The sequence below is a fragment of the Chrysochloris asiatica genome, unplaced genomic scaffold (assembly GCF_000296735.1).
Source record: "Chrysochloris asiatica unplaced genomic scaffold, ChrAsi1.0 scaffold00412, whole genome shotgun sequence".
Taxonomy (NCBI): domain Eukaryota; kingdom Metazoa; phylum Chordata; class Mammalia; order Afrosoricida; family Chrysochloridae; genus Chrysochloris; species Chrysochloris asiatica.
The window spans coordinates 550,428-567,900 of NW_006408930.1; the positions used below are offsets into that span (position 1 = coordinate 550,428).

General features: G+C 38.4%; 1 protein-coding gene across 1 annotated transcript in view; it reads right to left on the bottom strand.

Moving 5' to 3' along the window:
• Positions 1-559: 559 nt before the first annotated feature.
• Positions 560-17,473, bottom strand: part of IARS (isoleucyl-tRNA synthetase) — a 99,649-nt gene continuing 82,735 nt past the window's right edge. Inside the window, exons 30-33 of the mRNA XM_006876763.1 lie at positions 12,109-12,234; positions 6,885-7,028; positions 6,071-6,223; positions 560-714 (exon numbers count right to left, since the gene is read on the bottom strand). Of these exons, the coding sequence (XP_006876825.1) occupies positions 632-714; positions 6,071-6,223; positions 6,885-7,028; positions 12,109-12,234 (506 nt within the window). The 3' untranslated portion in view covers positions 560-631. The remainder of the gene's footprint in view (positions 715-6,070; positions 6,224-6,884; positions 7,029-12,108; positions 12,235-17,473) is intronic.

The following is a 17,473-nucleotide window of genomic DNA, read 5'->3' on the forward strand; positions in this document are numbered from 1 at the left end:
TGTTTTCTGCAGTTGAATTCTTGTATATGTTTAAGTCCCAAATCAACACAAAAGAATTTTTAGAAGTGAAAATAGACATTTGTACTACTGTCTTCATACAAACATCACTATTAAGTTTGTGTTCCTCAAAGAGTACAAGTTTCATTAAATTATTGGAGAATGAATTACTTAACACATGCTTATTAGTGAAAGAAAAGGTTGTTTATTGTTCTGAATTACTGAAACTTAAAATATTTCACCAAATTTCCCAGGAAAATACAGGTAGCAGAAATATAAACATGTCCATTCTTTTAAGAGGTCTCAAATATATTTCAAAGTATATATACTGTGCTATTTAAATAACTTCTACCTTGAGAACTTAAATAAGTGAGAACAAGTACAGTAATAAGTTCTGTAATGCTGAGGTAACATTTAACCTCCCTCAAACATGACTGCATAGGTGTTAACATTTAATGTCACTACAACTGTGAGATGGTATCACTTAATGAATCAATATCATTTGAACTCTGGACCAAAAGCAGTGTATTACACATGTACCAGTAGAAAATACCTTCAATATTGTCTGTGTGTGTGTGTGCTGGGGTGGGTACAAGCCAGGGGAAGGCTAGCTGAACAAACTCAGAGGCAAATGTTAGACTTCTGCTGTTGTTGGGAATACAGAAACATAAACAGTCTTCGTATTCAAAGATTTCATGGAGATTTCCTCTGTAATTTCTAAAATATAAAAAAAGAAAAAGTTAAAAAAAAAAATCTATTTTCTGCCTAATGTAGACAAACATTTTAAAAACCATTAACTGTCCAAGATTATTGCTTTTCCCGCCCCACAAACATTTCCTATGTCCACAGAAAAGGCGTAAGAGCAATGCCAACTCAGTAGCAATGAGTGCGCTCCTAGCACCTAGCTTCCTTCCTGATAATTGAAGGAACAGTGGTTTCCAGTCTGGAAAAGTAAAGGTACAGTATAAGCCCAGGTCAGAATGTCTTTATCAAAGATGAAAGGGATCTTATCAAACCTATATGATGAAAAATGGACCACCTGAGCAAAAAAAAGTATAACACATATGCAAGATGCACATGAAGAAAACACACTGAAAATAGAAATACTCAGTATGAGAAAAACAAACAGAAGACAAAAGGAGAAAGAAATTTTAGAAAGTTAATTGCGCATTGTGGGACACATTGCTTGTGGCCAGACTTGAATTCAAAGAGAAGAACCAAATTTCTACTTAAATAGCTCTGAAGCTGGTAATCCTAGAAGTAAAATGATTCTTTAAAAAGTCTCCTTAATAGGTAATTAGAGAGAGAACAAACAAGATGGCAGAGAGGGTAGATGTGCAGTAAGGAGCTACACCAGCAACAACACAGAATACCGGACCAAGATGGCTCAGGGGATGGTCCCAGAACTCTGAACCACATATAAAGGAATATTTAGAAGGTTGGAGGCTTACCGCTAGGGGAATTAGTAGCAGAATAAAGAAATCCAAGATGCTCAGCTGTTCCAGGAGCCACCATCTTGGGAGAGACCAAGCAGGGGAAGTAACAGAGCAGCCATGGATGCCTGACCGAAGTGCAGAGATAGAGGTATGGACATTGTTTTTTTTGGGTATGTGTTCATTGGTCTCTCACTGTCTGTGTACCTCCATTCTGATGACTAGAGGGGAAGTCTGAGTGAGTGGACACCTCACTCCCACGGGTTCTACTACGCATGTGCACAGATCTCCTCAAACTTTAAAGGGACAGTTTCCACTTAAAACCAAACAGCAGTGTGAAACGGCAACAGCCGGTCCGGAATAGTTTATCACTAGGAAAAAGGCCTGAACGGGGATTGTGAAGCAAGACAGGCAGACTAAAAAGGAAATAGGCCGAAAAGTAAATCCTGAGTTGCGTCATAACGACCAACAGTGGCATCTTGAAATTTCTCAGGAAGAAGGGAAGCCTATATCCTGATCACATCTACCTGGAGGCAATTAAGGCCATAGATAATGCCTGAATAATCCCAAAAAACAGAAGCAGGTGACCATATCAGCACATGTCCAGAAACGAGATAAAGTGACTGAGGCAAATGAGCTAGAAGTAGACTTACATGCCATACTGGAAGATGGACAGGCTTTGGTAATGCCTGAGAAGGAATTCAGAAAAATGATTATAGAATGTATCAAAACACTATACAATGGAGTTGAGAAAAATAAGGAAGACGTCAGGAAAAATCAAATAAAACAGACACAGCATTGGAAACAATTCAAAACCTATAGAAGTAGATCCAAACGATTAATAATATTATATCAGAAATGGACAATATGCTGAAAGGGCAAAGGAGTAGAATTGAAGAGACAGAAACCAGAACTAGTGAGCTAGAAGATAAATCAACACTACTAAGATATAAGAGCAAACACAAAAAAGGATAAAAACATCTGAAGAAGGCTTAAGATTCATGTTGGACAACATGAAGAGAAATAACTTAAGAATTATCAGCATTACAGAACAGGAAGAATCACACAACACAAGTCCACAGAGGAGATAGCTGAAGAGCTTCTGGAAGAAAATTTTCCTAACATCCTGAAAAATGAAAAGATAAGCATTCAACTAACCCTAGGAAGGATAGACCTTAAAAGAAAATCACCAAGACATATAATAATCAAGCTCTCCAAAATCAAAGATAAGGACAAAATCCTGAAAGCAGGTAGGGAATAGAATAGTGTAACATACAAAGGCAAGCAAATCAGATTAATCTCAGATCTCTCAACAGAAACCAAGCAGGCAAGAAGGCAATGGGGAGCCATATATAAAAACTCTGAAAGAAAAAAAACTGCCACCCAAGAATCCTCTACCCAGCAAAGCTGTCAATCAAATACGATGGTGTAATCAAAACATTCCAGGATAAACAGAAGCTAAGGGATTTTGCCAAAGCCAACCCTGCGATGAAAAACATCCTAAAGGAAGTTCTGTGGACTGAGAACCAACAAGAACAGACAATACCCAGAGAATGACGTATATGACAGCATCACCCTAAACTCAATCGATAAATGAAGAGTCAAGAAAAAGAATAAAATTATAAGAACGGAGGATCTGGGAGGTCAGTCTATGATCAAAACAATTACAATGTGAAAGAAGGTAAACACAGAAGAACAGAGATCCAGGTGATGGGAAGGTCAGGTAGATTACAGGATAAAACAGACTGTCTAAAGTAGAGGGAAGAGTTACTGAAATATAAGTTAACCACAACAGTAGGGTTGGGGTGGGGAGTTTAGTTCGAGTGTTCAGGAGGGCAATACAAGAAGGGGAGGGGGCAGAAGAACAAGACAGATAGGAAAACACTGAGATAGGTTTGCATGGCCTAAATGGGACCGAGGTAAATAGCGATGCATGCTCAACCTTGAAACAACAAGGCTCTGTGATACAGGGATCTAGGCATAGCTTGAAGAGGGGAAAAAATACTAAAATGCTTAACTATCTTATGAATATTGGTTTCCCTTGCCTATTATTGTAACAGACACCTGAGTGGGAAAGAAAGGTATGATAGAAAACATGATTACAGAAAACTTCTAAGCCCGTCTTCAGCCTATTACTGACTAGAATATCTAAAAGGGATCTAGAACTTGCCCAGGGAAATAAGCCTCTTGTAAAGCCTTTGCAGAATATAGGACTTTAGGTGGAATCTTGAGACCCATCCAGAACCTTCTGAGGTGGGACGTCCCCACTAGCAAGGACAAGCTGACCAGCCTGGAACAGCTAGAGTGACAGAAGATACATCTTCAAAGAAAGATCATCATGAAAAACCCAAAACAAAAATGTCAGCATGACTGGCTACTACAAGAGTAAGCAAGCTGTTCACCAGGAAGACATCAAGGCTAGCAATCAAGTTCCTTCAGGACAAACTCCTAAGACTGAAACTCAAAGGGAACACACAAACAGGCATGTAAGCTTGCTGGCGACCACATTGGTCTACTAGTGAGTGGAAGAGAAGGATTGGGAGCAATGAAGAAATGGGCTGAGTTCAACCACATTTTATTGACTCCTGCTGACCCAGAGATAAGAGAGAGAAGAGGAAGGGGTGGTTGGTCCAAAGTGTGGCAAGACTTGAGGACACTTGAGCCCAAGGACAAGGACATAGCCACAGAGTTCTAGAGCTGAGAGTGAAGAATCCAGCTGATATGAAGTGAGGGGAGATGCACAAGAACACTCAAACTTGCAGATAGCACCCATTTGACCTAGCCTCGAAGGCATGAAGTGACTGGCTTACAAGGTTTCAAGAGGGAGTTTAGTTTTCATCTTGTCTAGATGGGTTCTGGTGAAAAGAGATAGGGTTTAAGATTTGTATGATTCAACAGTGAATAATTGTTATCATTACTAATTGAAACAGTCACAATTGTAAAGGTAGAAGTTTTGTAACAAAAACAGGGGAGTGGTTAATCTTACAGTCCAGAAACAGAGGACCCTAAGACCATCAAGGGGTAAGAGCACAAATGGAATGTGGAACCTTATCCAGAGAAACAGCGATGCCAGAGACAGAGGCAGAGATGGGGTCATGGAGAGGGGGAGCAGCTGAGAACTCTAGATTCATGGGAAGAGAGAGACTAAGAGCTGGTGGTCAGAAGGCAGACTTGTAGAATGTGCCCTTTGGAGGTGCAAATTATTATATATGCCTGAGTGTTGTTGTTGTTGTTGTTGTTTTTTAAAAAAGCTAAAGTGAATAGAGAGAAATACTGTTAACTGATGGTACATGGAGGGGATTATAATCATTGTAATGAAACAAGATGTATGATTTGTGAAATGCTACACAGACCCTCTACAACAAATACATGAAAACCAAATAAAACAGATGTAAATGATAATCCTGGAATCCTGAGCTTCAGAGGAAGGAATACAAAAATGGACTGAATGCTTACTAGGAGAGGAATCTGAACAGACCGAAAAAAGGAAATTTGTGACCTGTGGCAGTAGGTACAGTGACCTTAAACATTTGTGAGCAGCTTTAGTTAAGACAGCATATTGGTATCACAGAAACATACAGGTGATCTGAGGAAATAAAGATGCAATTGCTTTCTTGTTCCCCTCACTCCTCTGGTGACCAGAGGCTTAGTCAAACCCCACTCGAACACACCTCCAGGAAAGCTCCCAGTCTCCCAGTAACTGGAGCCACACGATGGTGTACATGCTGTTGTAAGCCCCATCAAAGTGAGTCAGGAGCTTGCTTAACTAACCTTAGTACCTGGACACAAGTGAGCAATACTGAAGTAAGAATGCCTTACGGGATTATAGAAACAATTCAGAGGGTAGGGCTAAAAGTTGTCAAAACAGTTAAAGAAGCCAAAATCACAGAATTGGATAATGTCAAAAGGGAGCACATTGGAAACATTAAAATGTCTGCCAGATGGTAGCTGTAAATCCCTAAGCCACAATTTTCTGAAATACAAAATGGAAACTGTCAACCAACAATGCAGCTTTGTCAAGTTCTTCTGGAGCTCAACAAGAAAATGCTTATGAGCATGCTTCATATACTGAGAGGCATAATGTCAACTATGTTTCCCTCAGGCTACAATTTTAGTACATCTTTTGATCATTTTAATCCCTAGGGAAGAAGTCTGGCCAGAAAGCTCCTTAGAAATGAGGACAGTGAGAGTTCATCTTATGTATTTTGGACATTTATATCAAGAAGTACCAGTCCCTGGCGAAGGGCATCATGCTTGGTAAAGTAGAGGGTCAGAGAAAAAGTAGAAGCTGTTTAATAGGATAAACTGACACAGTGTCTACAGCAGTGGCCTCAAACACAGTAACTGTGAGGATGGTGCAGGACCTACTCAAGGGCACCAAACAACAACAGGAAGGAACAATTCTTAGAAAAGAAAAGGGGTTAGTGTACTGAGAGGCATTTATTTTCATTAACATGCCAATGTAATCTTTACATTATTTCCAAAACAAGCATTACTATTCTTTAAAAATTATATTTCTGGCAAAAGGGCATATAATGTTACTATTGCTCTATAACCTACAACAGACCAATGTTATTGAAAGTTAAAACCTACTTTCAATAAAAGCAAAAAAAAATTCCCATGCTCCACAATCTCCTCACCATGTGTTAGAGTCTCATTCAGAAACAGCCTTAGCTTCCTGCTCCGAAGGCCAAATATCTTGGCTGCTTCATACAGAAGTCCTTGGTAGGTGAGTCCATTCTGCCCAATAGGGTTTTCAAGCAGCAGGGTCCCCACTGTTCCCATTAAACATTCTATAAAACAAAACAAAACAAAAAACTGGATTAGACCTCAAGAGCTCATCCCCATACCTTCTGAGTTCAAAAACAGCTGGCCGTGACTGCAGAAGACGCTCATTGCCATGCTGACGCTTCTGAAGCAGCAGGATACGCAGGAATCATACTGACAGCTGGAAGGATAATCTCAGCAGACACAGCCTCACACACGTCACATCACATCAGGTAGGGGAAAAGAAACATTTAAGTGTACAGCCCAGAAGATTGAGAAAATAAGCAGTTAGGAGCCCCCAAACTTCAATAATAAACATGCCCAATGAGGATTCTAACATACTAAGAAACATATGAATCTTAATCTGTAAAATTGTACAAAAAGATTTTCCAAGGAAACAATAAGGTAAAATTACAATGTTTTGGCATTTAATTTGGCTTAATTTAATTCTAATTTTTAACTTATACATTTATCTTATTTCCTGACCATACCAGATTGATGAGAGCATTTCTACATAAATATCTTACTCAAAAAACAATCAGACCCCATATTTCAAAATCAGTACATTAAAGACTTGAAGAATATATCTAAATCAGAGATGCTGTAGATGAAAGGGAGACCCTTAATGCCCAGTCCCCCACAGTCCAATGGCTCTGGGTATTCCCAGCTGAGGGGGAGACTCCATACCTTGTGGTACTGTGTTCAGGAGCTGTAAGTTGATATACTGACAAAGGAGAGTGCTGGTACTGCTTATCAGAGAGGGGGAAGAGCCTGCAGTCACACAGAGTGTTCTTCCACTAAGACTCAGAAGGTCCGTTTGGTTTTTTATTTCTAAAAATGACAGAAAAAATCATTCTTCACTTTTCAGGGTTACTTAGGTCAGTGCAAAAGTCATTTGTTTTTTTCCTACATAGCTATTAAATTCTCATGTATTTTTTTATAATTATGCTTTCTGCTTAATTTATCAAAAGAAATCTACGAAATTAGGCTTCAATGACATGCGATATTCATAACTTAAAATATAAGGCAAATTCTTTTTAACCTTTTAGTAGTTTTCCTAAATATAAATAACTCTTTTAAAAATTTCAACCACTATCAGAACCCCAAACCTCACAATGAAACGAGGACTTATATTAAAAAGTGATGCTACCATAAGAACAAATTTTTTACTTACAAGCATATGTTGAAATAAGCAAGACACACAAATTTGTACAAAACTAAACATTGTTTGGGTAACGCATACTGTTACAATTGGATGTCACTCATTCATTCCTGCTGACATATTTATTTTGGGAGCTAAGTCCTTATCTTTCCATTACATTACGCATCCATTGAAGATTTACAATCGAACCTGCATTTCTTGTATTAACAGTTAACTGCTGTTAGGTGCCATTGAGTCAGGTCTGACTGTAACACTGACCGATCCTGAGCCATCCTAACAATTGTTGGTATGTGTGAGCACATTGTTGTAGCCACTTGTCAATCCGTCTCTGCTTTTTCACTGGTCGTCTATTTTACCAAGCATGATGTCCTTTTCTAGGGACTGGGCCCTCCAAATAATATGTCCAAATTATGATGACAGTCTTTCCATTCTCAGTTCTAAGGAGCATTTCAGCTGTACTTCCAAGACTATCTGTTTATTCTTCTGGCAGCACATGGTATAATATTTTCTGCTAATACCATTATTTCAAAGACAACAATTCTTTTTCGGGCTTCATTAACTATTGTCCAGCTTTGCATGAATATGAGGTGACTGAAAATATTATTGCTTGGATCAGATATACCTTTAGTAATAGTCCTCAAGGTGACAGCTTTATTTTTAACACTTTAATGGTGTCCTTTTTTTTTTTTTTTTAAGCTTTTATTGTGATTTGAGTGGAAGTTTACAGGGCAAAACATCAGTTTTACATTCAACAAATCGTATACTTTGTTTCATTACAATGATTATAATCCTATGTACCATTAGTTAACAGTATTTCTCTCTATTCATTTACGCTCTCTCTCTCTTTTTTTTTTTAAACACTCAGGTATATATAGTAATTTAAACCACAAGAGGGCACATTCTGTGAATCTGCCTCCTGGCTGACAGCTCTTAGTCTCTCTTCCCATGAATCTAGAGTCCTCAGCTGCTCCCTCTCTCCATGTTCCAATCTCTGCCTCCATCTCTGGTGTTGCTGCTTCTCTGGATAAGGTCCCGCATTCCACTTGTGCTCGCTCTTCTCCCTTGATGGTCCTAGGGTCCTCTGTTTCTGGACTTAAGATTAACTACTCCTCCGTTTTTGTTACAAAACTTTTACCTTTACAATTGTGACTGTCTCAATTAGTTATGATAACAATTACTCGCTATTGAATTGTAAAATCTTATCCCCATCCCTTAAAAGGGTCTTCTATAGAAGATTTTCTCAGTGCCATATGTCATCTGAGTTCTTGACTGCTGCTTCCATGGCAGTTAACTGTGGATCCAAGTAAAATAAAATCCTTGACAAAGTCAATATCTTCTGTTTATCATAATGTTACTTACTGATGCAGTTGTAAGAATTTTTATCTTTATGTTTGGTGATGGTTGTGCGTACCATCAAGTCAGTTCCAATTCATAGTAATCCTTTATAGGGCTTCTGACGTCCTGGTGCAGTGCTGTATGGTTATCATTGGACTGCGAACTTGCAGTTATCAGTCCAGTACTCTTTATGCTTAGATGTAACCTACAGTGAAGGCTACACTCTTTGATTTTTCTTCAGTGTTTCAAGTCTTCTTTGTTTTTAATCGAGCAAGGTTGTGTCATCTGCATGACACAGGCTGTTGATGAGTCTTCCTCTAATCCTGATAATCACGTTCTTCTTCACTGTCCAGCTCCTAACTTTACTGACATCTCCAAACAAGCAAAGTATGGGAATGAAGACCCAAAAAAGTCAGTTGACAAAAAGCATGATTCTGTAGAGGTCAGTGATGCTATTTCCAAAGCCACTCCTTTCCTTGTTCAATGGATTAATCAACAAAACAGTCATACTGGCAGGCATGAGGGCAGGGAATGGGCTCAAAAACATGGACTTCCATTCTTCAAGGATGACTGCTATAGTCACTAGAAAGAACCAAAACCAAGCTTTCAGTATTGCATTACTGCCAGAGAAGGTAAGCATGGTCATCAAATAGCAGGATGATTATATTGGACTTATTATCATGGAGAACATGAACCACTGTTCTCACTTGAATAAACATTTCTTTTACATAAGGTCTGATTTACCACTATGGTATTCTACTACTGCTTCTGACCAAGGAACGCATATGTCACCAAATAAAACATGGCAAGGAGTTCATGCTCTTGAAATTCACAAGCCATATCAAATTCCTCATCATTCTGACCCAGATGACTTCGATCTTTGAAGCAGCAGGTTTCCTGGCCTATGCACCAAATAAAAGTTGAGTACCTACTGGCAGGAGGCTGTTTGCACAATGTGTCCTTTGGCCATTTACACACGGGCTAAAGAAGCTTTGTAATTTTCTAACACTTGCCCAACACTTGCCTGAGCAGGGCAAAAGCCAAGGGGTCACATGGCTGAGAGGTTGAAGACAAAGAGTCAGGCATGCCTGCACTGCAGTAGAGACAAGGCATTTGGATTGGAGAACAGCTGCATCCTAAGTTGTTTTTGATCCTGAATTGTACTGTTCACTTCCCTAATAAACCCCATAATTGTGAGTGTAGTTATGAGTTCTGTGTGGCCATCACAATGATTACCAAACTCAGATGGGAAGCTGAGAGTATTGCGGAAGTGATGGTTGGTGTCAGAATAGGGTAAGGAAGAAAGTTGTAGGGTAAAGGGATGTCTGACCCCTGCTTCATATGACTCAGCCTTGAGCTGATTTTGAGTTTGAGTCTCCTTCGCCCTTGTAAAACCAGAAGTCTGGCATGAGCCCCATACCGTTTTCCAACTGGAGTCACTAATCCTGTCTACAGAATGAGGGAAAGGACAATTAAGTCTGGTATGCAGAAGATTCCCTGCATTATATTTAGTGATAAATGAATGAACCAATATAGGCCAATGATATTTATTGCTATAAACATTTAGAAAAAAATATTTGAATGGTTGTCGACTGGCTTTAAACGTTCATGAGTGGTCATCTAAAGTGCAACAACTGGTATCTCCCTGTCTTGAGGGAAGAAAGAAGTGTGATGAAAATTGAAGACCCTTGGAATCAATTAGACTAATGGAATACGTGATCATTAATGTTGACAATCCTGAGACCAGAAGAACTAGATGGTGCCTGGTTACTAAAAACTGAAAGGGATCACAATAGAAGGTCCTGGATAGAGGTATTGAGGATTTCATTTTACTTGGATCCACAATCAATGTTCATGGAAGCAGCAGTGAAGAAATCAGATTTACTGCATTGGACATATCTGCAACAAAAGACCTCTTTTAAAGTAATATAGAGTAAAGATGTCACCTAGAGGACTAAGGTTCGCCTAACCCACACCATGATTATTTTCAATCTCGTCATATACATGTGAAAGCTGGATAATAAACAAGGAACGCCAGAGAACTTAATATGGTGTTGGTGAAAAATACTGAAAGTACCATGGACTGCCAGAAAAACAAACAAATACGTCTTGTAAGAAATACAGCCAAAATGTTCCTTCAAAGTGAGGATGGTAAGACTTTGTCTTATGTACTTTGCACATGTCTTTAGAAGGAACCAGTCACTAGAGAAGGACATCCGTCATATTTGGAAAAGTATAGGGTCAGCAAAAAAACAGGAAGACACTCACAGATAAATTACTGTAAGGCGGGCACAGGACTGGACAGCGTTTCATTCTGTTGTGTATAGGGTCACCATGAGTTAGAACTGACTCAATGGCTAATAACAAATGACTTACTAACCAGCTCCCTTTTATGGACCCTGTTTAAAGATTTTCTTGGATCTTATGACCATACAATTTACATCTCCCAATTTCTCCCATATCACTTTGGCTTCAATTATCAATGATGTTAGTCTTGGTTATCCACATAAGTAAAACCAGTGAAGTTTATATACATTTATTTACAAGGTGGGCTTTAAAAGATGTATGGAAAATATAATTAGAAGTGGAATTTTGAGGTCCACTTTTATAGAGAGATTTATCTAAAAGTCATGTGGTTATAGACAACCTTTTTTTCTGCCAAGGGCCATTTGGATATTTATAACATCACTTAATATAAATTTTTGTTGTTATGAAGAAAGCATCCAGATTTATTGAATTATGAGTCCTGCCTGCTTTTGCGTTGGCAGGGCCAGACCAAATGATTTCATGGCCTTTTAAGGCCTGCGGGCTGGACATTCCTCACCACTATTGTAGAGACAGACAAATTCCCAGTCCACAGGTCACTGTCAGACTGAATCAGCAAACAGACGACAGGCAGCTAACTCAATTTATACTCCAACAGTGCATGACAGTTCCCATTATTCAATGTCCTTGCTAATATTTGATAATTTTTCTAATTCTTGTCTATCTCTTGGTACCTCATTATAGTTTTAACATGTATATTCTTGATTATTTTTGAACTTCAACCATTTTCCCTTTATTTGCTGGCCATTTTGGATTTCCTTTTTTGTTAAATTATACATTCCTGAAAAATGAGGATCAAATTTATAAAGTGAGTGATAAAGCATTTGTAATTACCCATAGATTTGGGATGACATGGGCAATATGATTAAAGAGGATGAACGCTAAAGATAAAACCAAGCAAATCTCATAATAATGCGTTCTTTCAGCTATATCACACAATGAAAAAGGAACAGAAGGGGCCCTGTATTCAAGCACTGTTTAAAACCCTTTCCCTGAAAAACAGATAGCTTATGTAGTATAAGCGAGAACAAAATCTCATCAATCCACCTCATGTCAAAGAACAAATACTTCTTCTGACTTTCCACATACCTGTTTCACCGTGGAAGACAACCAGCTCTGTATTTTTAACTCCAAAAATGTTACTAACAACACTCTTCAGCTTTAAAAGGTCCAACTTATTATCGCCTTTTGGATTTTCTAGCAGCAAAACACCACCTGAAAAGCCACAAAAGTTAAATGTTCAGAAAAATAAAACATAAAAAATTAAAAATGCTGAATTTGGAGAATAAACCAAGAGATCAAGTTCTAATTTTTCAACATCATGAGCATACTTACTATGTGTTTTGGCAATTGTTGGCAGAAGAGCTCTAGGAATAGAAGTGCACTGGACAATATATAGCCATGTTTTTTGTGCATTAAACTTTTTGTCTTTTATGACTTTCATTTTCCATTTTATGCTGTATGTAGGATAAGCCACTGCATTGCAAACCACAAGGTCACCGGTTTGATCCTACCATCTGCTCAGCAAGAGAAAGATGAGACTTCCTTCTCCTACAAAGTTTCCCAGCCTCAGAAACTCTATACAGGGTCACTATGAGTCAAAATTGACTGAATAGCACTTAACAACAAAAAAATCTGATGAGGTCCTTGTATAGTATTACAGGAAAAGCACTGGTTTTATAACTGCAAGGTTGGCAGTCAAACTCATCAGCTGCTCCTGGGAAACCCTCTAGAGGGGATCACTATGTTTCAAAACCAACTCGAAGGCACTTACATTTGATCAGACTGATTAAATGTACTATCTGATCATTTAAAAGATTATTTCCCAGAGGCTCCAGATATTGATTTTCATATATCTTAGGTAAATCTTACTTAATATTTGTTATTTAAACATTTTATTTTGAGACAATTCTAGAGTAGCATTTAATTATAGGAAATGATAGATCCTTTATCACCTTGACATCCTGTAAAATTACAGTAAATTATCGCAATCACACTACTGATGTTTTTACTTTTAAATAAATAAGTAAGTAAATAACAAGTATTTTACTAGTGGCAGAAGCAGAGTTTGCATAACGGGAACATAATGGCAAAGAAGCCTGGTCATGTACCCGCCAGAGCTACTTACATAAAAGGGCTTATAAAAACAAGCAGAAGTGTACAGCTAAAACATTTGTGATTGGTTGACATTTATAGAACTTTTGAATAGGGAGTGCAGTTAGAACAAGGTTATGGAAAAGTACAGGGCTTTGTAAGGACCTAGGCACAGGTTAGAAAAAATACATTTTTTTATTTTCTAAGGAACAAAGAGGGTATTTTCTGAGAACCAGCGAACTCCTAAAGTCATATGCTTAACACCTATACATATCAGCAGTTTGACAAAACTACATTCTTCAGCATAACCAAATTCTAATCACCACAATAGTTTGCAAAACTTCTTCCTGTCCCATATGATAGAAAAGTAAACCTCAGAGTAAGAAAAAGGAATTTGGGCCTGTTATGGAAGTTGAGTAGTTTTGTAAGTTTAGTTTGAACCAGTGGTTCAAATTCATCAGCTGCTACTTGGAAATCCTACACAGAGTTGCTCTAAGTTGGAACTGACTCAACAGCATTTAACAAAAGAAACACAAAATTTAGGGAAGTGAAAGTGACGGCCATGACACCATAGGATAAGCACTAGACCTCAAAGTCGGCAGTTTAAACTCACCAGCTGCTCCTCAGAAACGCTATGTAGGGTTGCTATGAGTCAGAACCTACTCCATGGCACAAGTGACTCGAAGTAGTGATGAAGTAAGATCTGAACAGAAAATTCAAAGGTCAGCTCTAGAAGTACTATAATGAAATGTGCAAAGACCTGGAGTTAGAAAACCAAAAGGGAAGAACACACTCAGCATGTTTCAAGCTGAAAGAATGGAAGGAAAAATTAAAGCCTTCAGTTGCAATATTGAAGGATTCTATGGACAAAATAAGGAGCTCTGGTAGTGTAGTGGTTACGAGTAGGACTGCCAACCACAAAGTCAGCAGTTCGAAACTACCAGCGGTTCCGCAGGAGAAAGATGAGGGGTTCTGCTCCCATAAAGATTTACAGCCTCAGAAACCCTGTGCAGGGTCACTATGAGTCAGAACTGACTCCACGGTACTTAACAACAACAATGGACAAAATGCTGAATGATGTAGGAAGAATCTAAAGAAGACTGAAGAAATGCAGAGGTCACTGTACCAAAAACATCTGGTCAATGTTCAACTAATTCAAGATGTAACATATGCTCAAGAACTGATGGTAATGAAGGAAGAACTCCAAGCTACAGAGAAGGCATTGGTGAAAAGTAAGGTTTCAAGAATTGATGGAATACCAATTGAAATTTCACCAAACTGATGCATAGCACTGGAGGTGCTCTTTTGTCTATGTGAAGAAATAATATGATATAATGATAGTCAAGGTAATAAATAGTTCCATCACAAAAAGATCCAGGTTGTTAATGAGTCTTCCTCCAATCGTGATGCCATGTTCGTCACATAATACAGCTTCTCGGATTATTTGCTCAGCATACATACATACATATGTACATAAGTATGATGAAAGAATACAAACCCTGGCAAACACCTTTCTTGATTTCAAATGGTTCAGTTTCTCTTTGTCTATTGAATGACTGCTTCTTGGTCTATGTACAGGTTCCTCAAGAGGACAAATGTTCCGGAAGACTCATTCTCTGCAATGTTGTCCACAGCTTGTCATGATCTACACAATCGAAAGCCTCTGTGTAGTCAGTAAAGCACAGGTAAACATCTTTCTGGTATTCTCTTCTTTCAGAGAAGATCCAACTACGTCAGCAATGATATCCCTCATTCCATGTCCTCATCTGAATCTGGTTTGAACCTCTGGAAGTTTCCAATCAATGTACTGTTGCAGCCAGTTTTGAAATATCTTTAGTAAAATTTTACTTGCATGTGATATTAATGATATTGTCCAATAATTTCCACATTCTATTGGTTCACCTCACTGAGGAATAGGCACAAATATAGACCTCTTCCAATAAATTGACCAAGTAGCTGTCTTCCAAATTTCTTGACATAGATGAGCATGTGCCTCCAGTGATAGATCAGTTTGTTGAAAGATTTTAATTTGTATTAAATCAGTTCCTGGCGCCTTATTCTTTTCCAATGCCATCAGTGCAACTTACACTTCTTCCTTCAGTACCACTGGATCTTGATTATATGCTACCTATTTATTGATCGTTGAACATCAACCATTTCTTTTTGGTACAATGACTGTGTATTCCTTCCATCTTCTTTTGATGCTTTTTGCATCATTCAATATTTTGCTTGTACAATCCTTCAGTATTTAAAGTCAACCCTTGAATTTTTTCTCAGTTCAGCTTGAGAAATGATAAGCATGTTCTGCCCTTTTCCAAAGCTTCCAGATCTTTGCATTTTCATAACTTGACTTTGCCTTCTTGCCTTTGAAAACTTCTGTTCAGCTCTTACTTTCTCATTTCTTCCATTTGCTTTAATGATACTAAGAAGTTCAGGAGCAAGTTTCCAAGTTTGTTCTAACATCCACTTTGGTCTTTTCCTTCTGTCTTGTCTTCTTAATGACCTTTTGCTTTTTTCCAGTATGATGTTCTTGATGTCATCTCACAAGTCTTCTGGTCTTTGGTCATTAGTGTCTAGGCCATATTTTCCAACTACTGATCCTTCCTCTTTGTTTTTCTCTTCAGCTTCAACTTGAACATGCAAATGAGCAATTAATGGTCTGTTTCACAGTCTGCCTTTGGTCCTGTTTTGGCTGATGATATGGAGCTTTTCCACCATCTTTTTCCACAAAAGTAGTCAATTTAATTTCTGTGTGATGTCCATCTGGTGATGTCCATGTGTATAACTGTCTTTTATATTGTTTACAAACGGCAATAGCAATGAACAAGTCACTGTTCTTACAAAATTCTATTGTGCAAGATCTAGCATCATTTCTATCACCAAGGCCATATTTTCCAACTACTGATCCTTCCTCTTCTTTTCTAACCTTTGCATTCGAATAACCAGTAATTACCAATACATCTTGATTGTATGTTGGATCAATTTCAGACTGAAAAAGTTGGTAGAATTCTTCAGTTTTATCATCACTGGCTGTAGAGGCTGGTGTGTAAATTTGAATAACAGTCGTATTAGTGGATCTTCCTTGTAAGCGCATGGATATTATCCTATCAAAGACAGCATTATGTCAATATAGGCCTTGAGGTGTTCTTTTTGATGATGAATATGACACCATTCCTCTTCAACTTGTCATTCCCAGCACAGTAAACCATATGATTGTCAAATTCAAAATGGCCAGCCAATATCAGTCCATTTCAGCTCTCTGATGCCTAGGATATCAATCTGTATGCATTCTATTTCATTTCTGATAACTTCTAACATTCCTAGATTCATACTTCGCACATCCCACGTTTAAATTATTAACCGATGTTTACAGCTATTTCTCATTTTGACTTGTGCCTAATCAGCAAATGAAGGTCCCCAAAACGACTCCATTTGCACCACCACAGTCAATTCTACTTTGAGAAGGCAGCTCTTCCACAACCCCTCAGTCAACCCAAGAGACTCAACTTCCGGCACTATACCTGACAATATGCTGGTGCTATTCATGATGTTTCAATGTTCAATAATTTGTTGCTATATATCTAACAGTGTTTCACTGCTATTCATAAGGTTTTCAGTGTCTAAACATTCAGAAACAGTCTGCTTCTCATTCTTCCTAGTTCTGCTTAGTCTGGAAGCTCAGCAGAAAACTGTCCACTATGGGTATGTTGTTAGTAAGTGCCGTTGAGTTGATTCTGACCCATAGTGACCCTGTATAGGGTTTCCAAGGAGCAGTTGGTGAGCTTGAACTACCGACCCTGCAGTTCAAACTGCTTTGCAGTTTGACGCATTAACCCACAGCGCCATACCACCCTGCTGATATTTAAAATACTAGTGACATAGCTTTCAGCATCACAGCAACAGACAAGCCACCAAAGTAAGACAAATTGAGAAATGAATGGTGGCCCATAAAAGCAGCTGTCAAGAAATCAAACAATGTATGATACTGGGCACATCTGCTGGAAAACACTTCTTTAAAATGTTAAAAAGCAAAGATGTCATTTTTGAGGACTAATGTGTGCTTGACATAAGACATCATATTTTCAATCACATAATACATGAGAAAGCTGGACAATGAATAAAGAAGAGTGAACACGAACTGATGCCACTAAACTATGGTGCAGGAAGAAGTACAACCTGAATGCTCCTTAGAAGCGAAGCTGCCAAGATTTCACCTCACCTACTCCGAGCATATTATCAGAAGGGACCAGTTCATGGAGACGGACATCATGCTTGGTAAAGTAGAGGCTCAATGAAGAAGGAGACAGACCCTCAACATTATGAAGTGACACAGTGGTTGCAACAATGGGTAACACCAAGG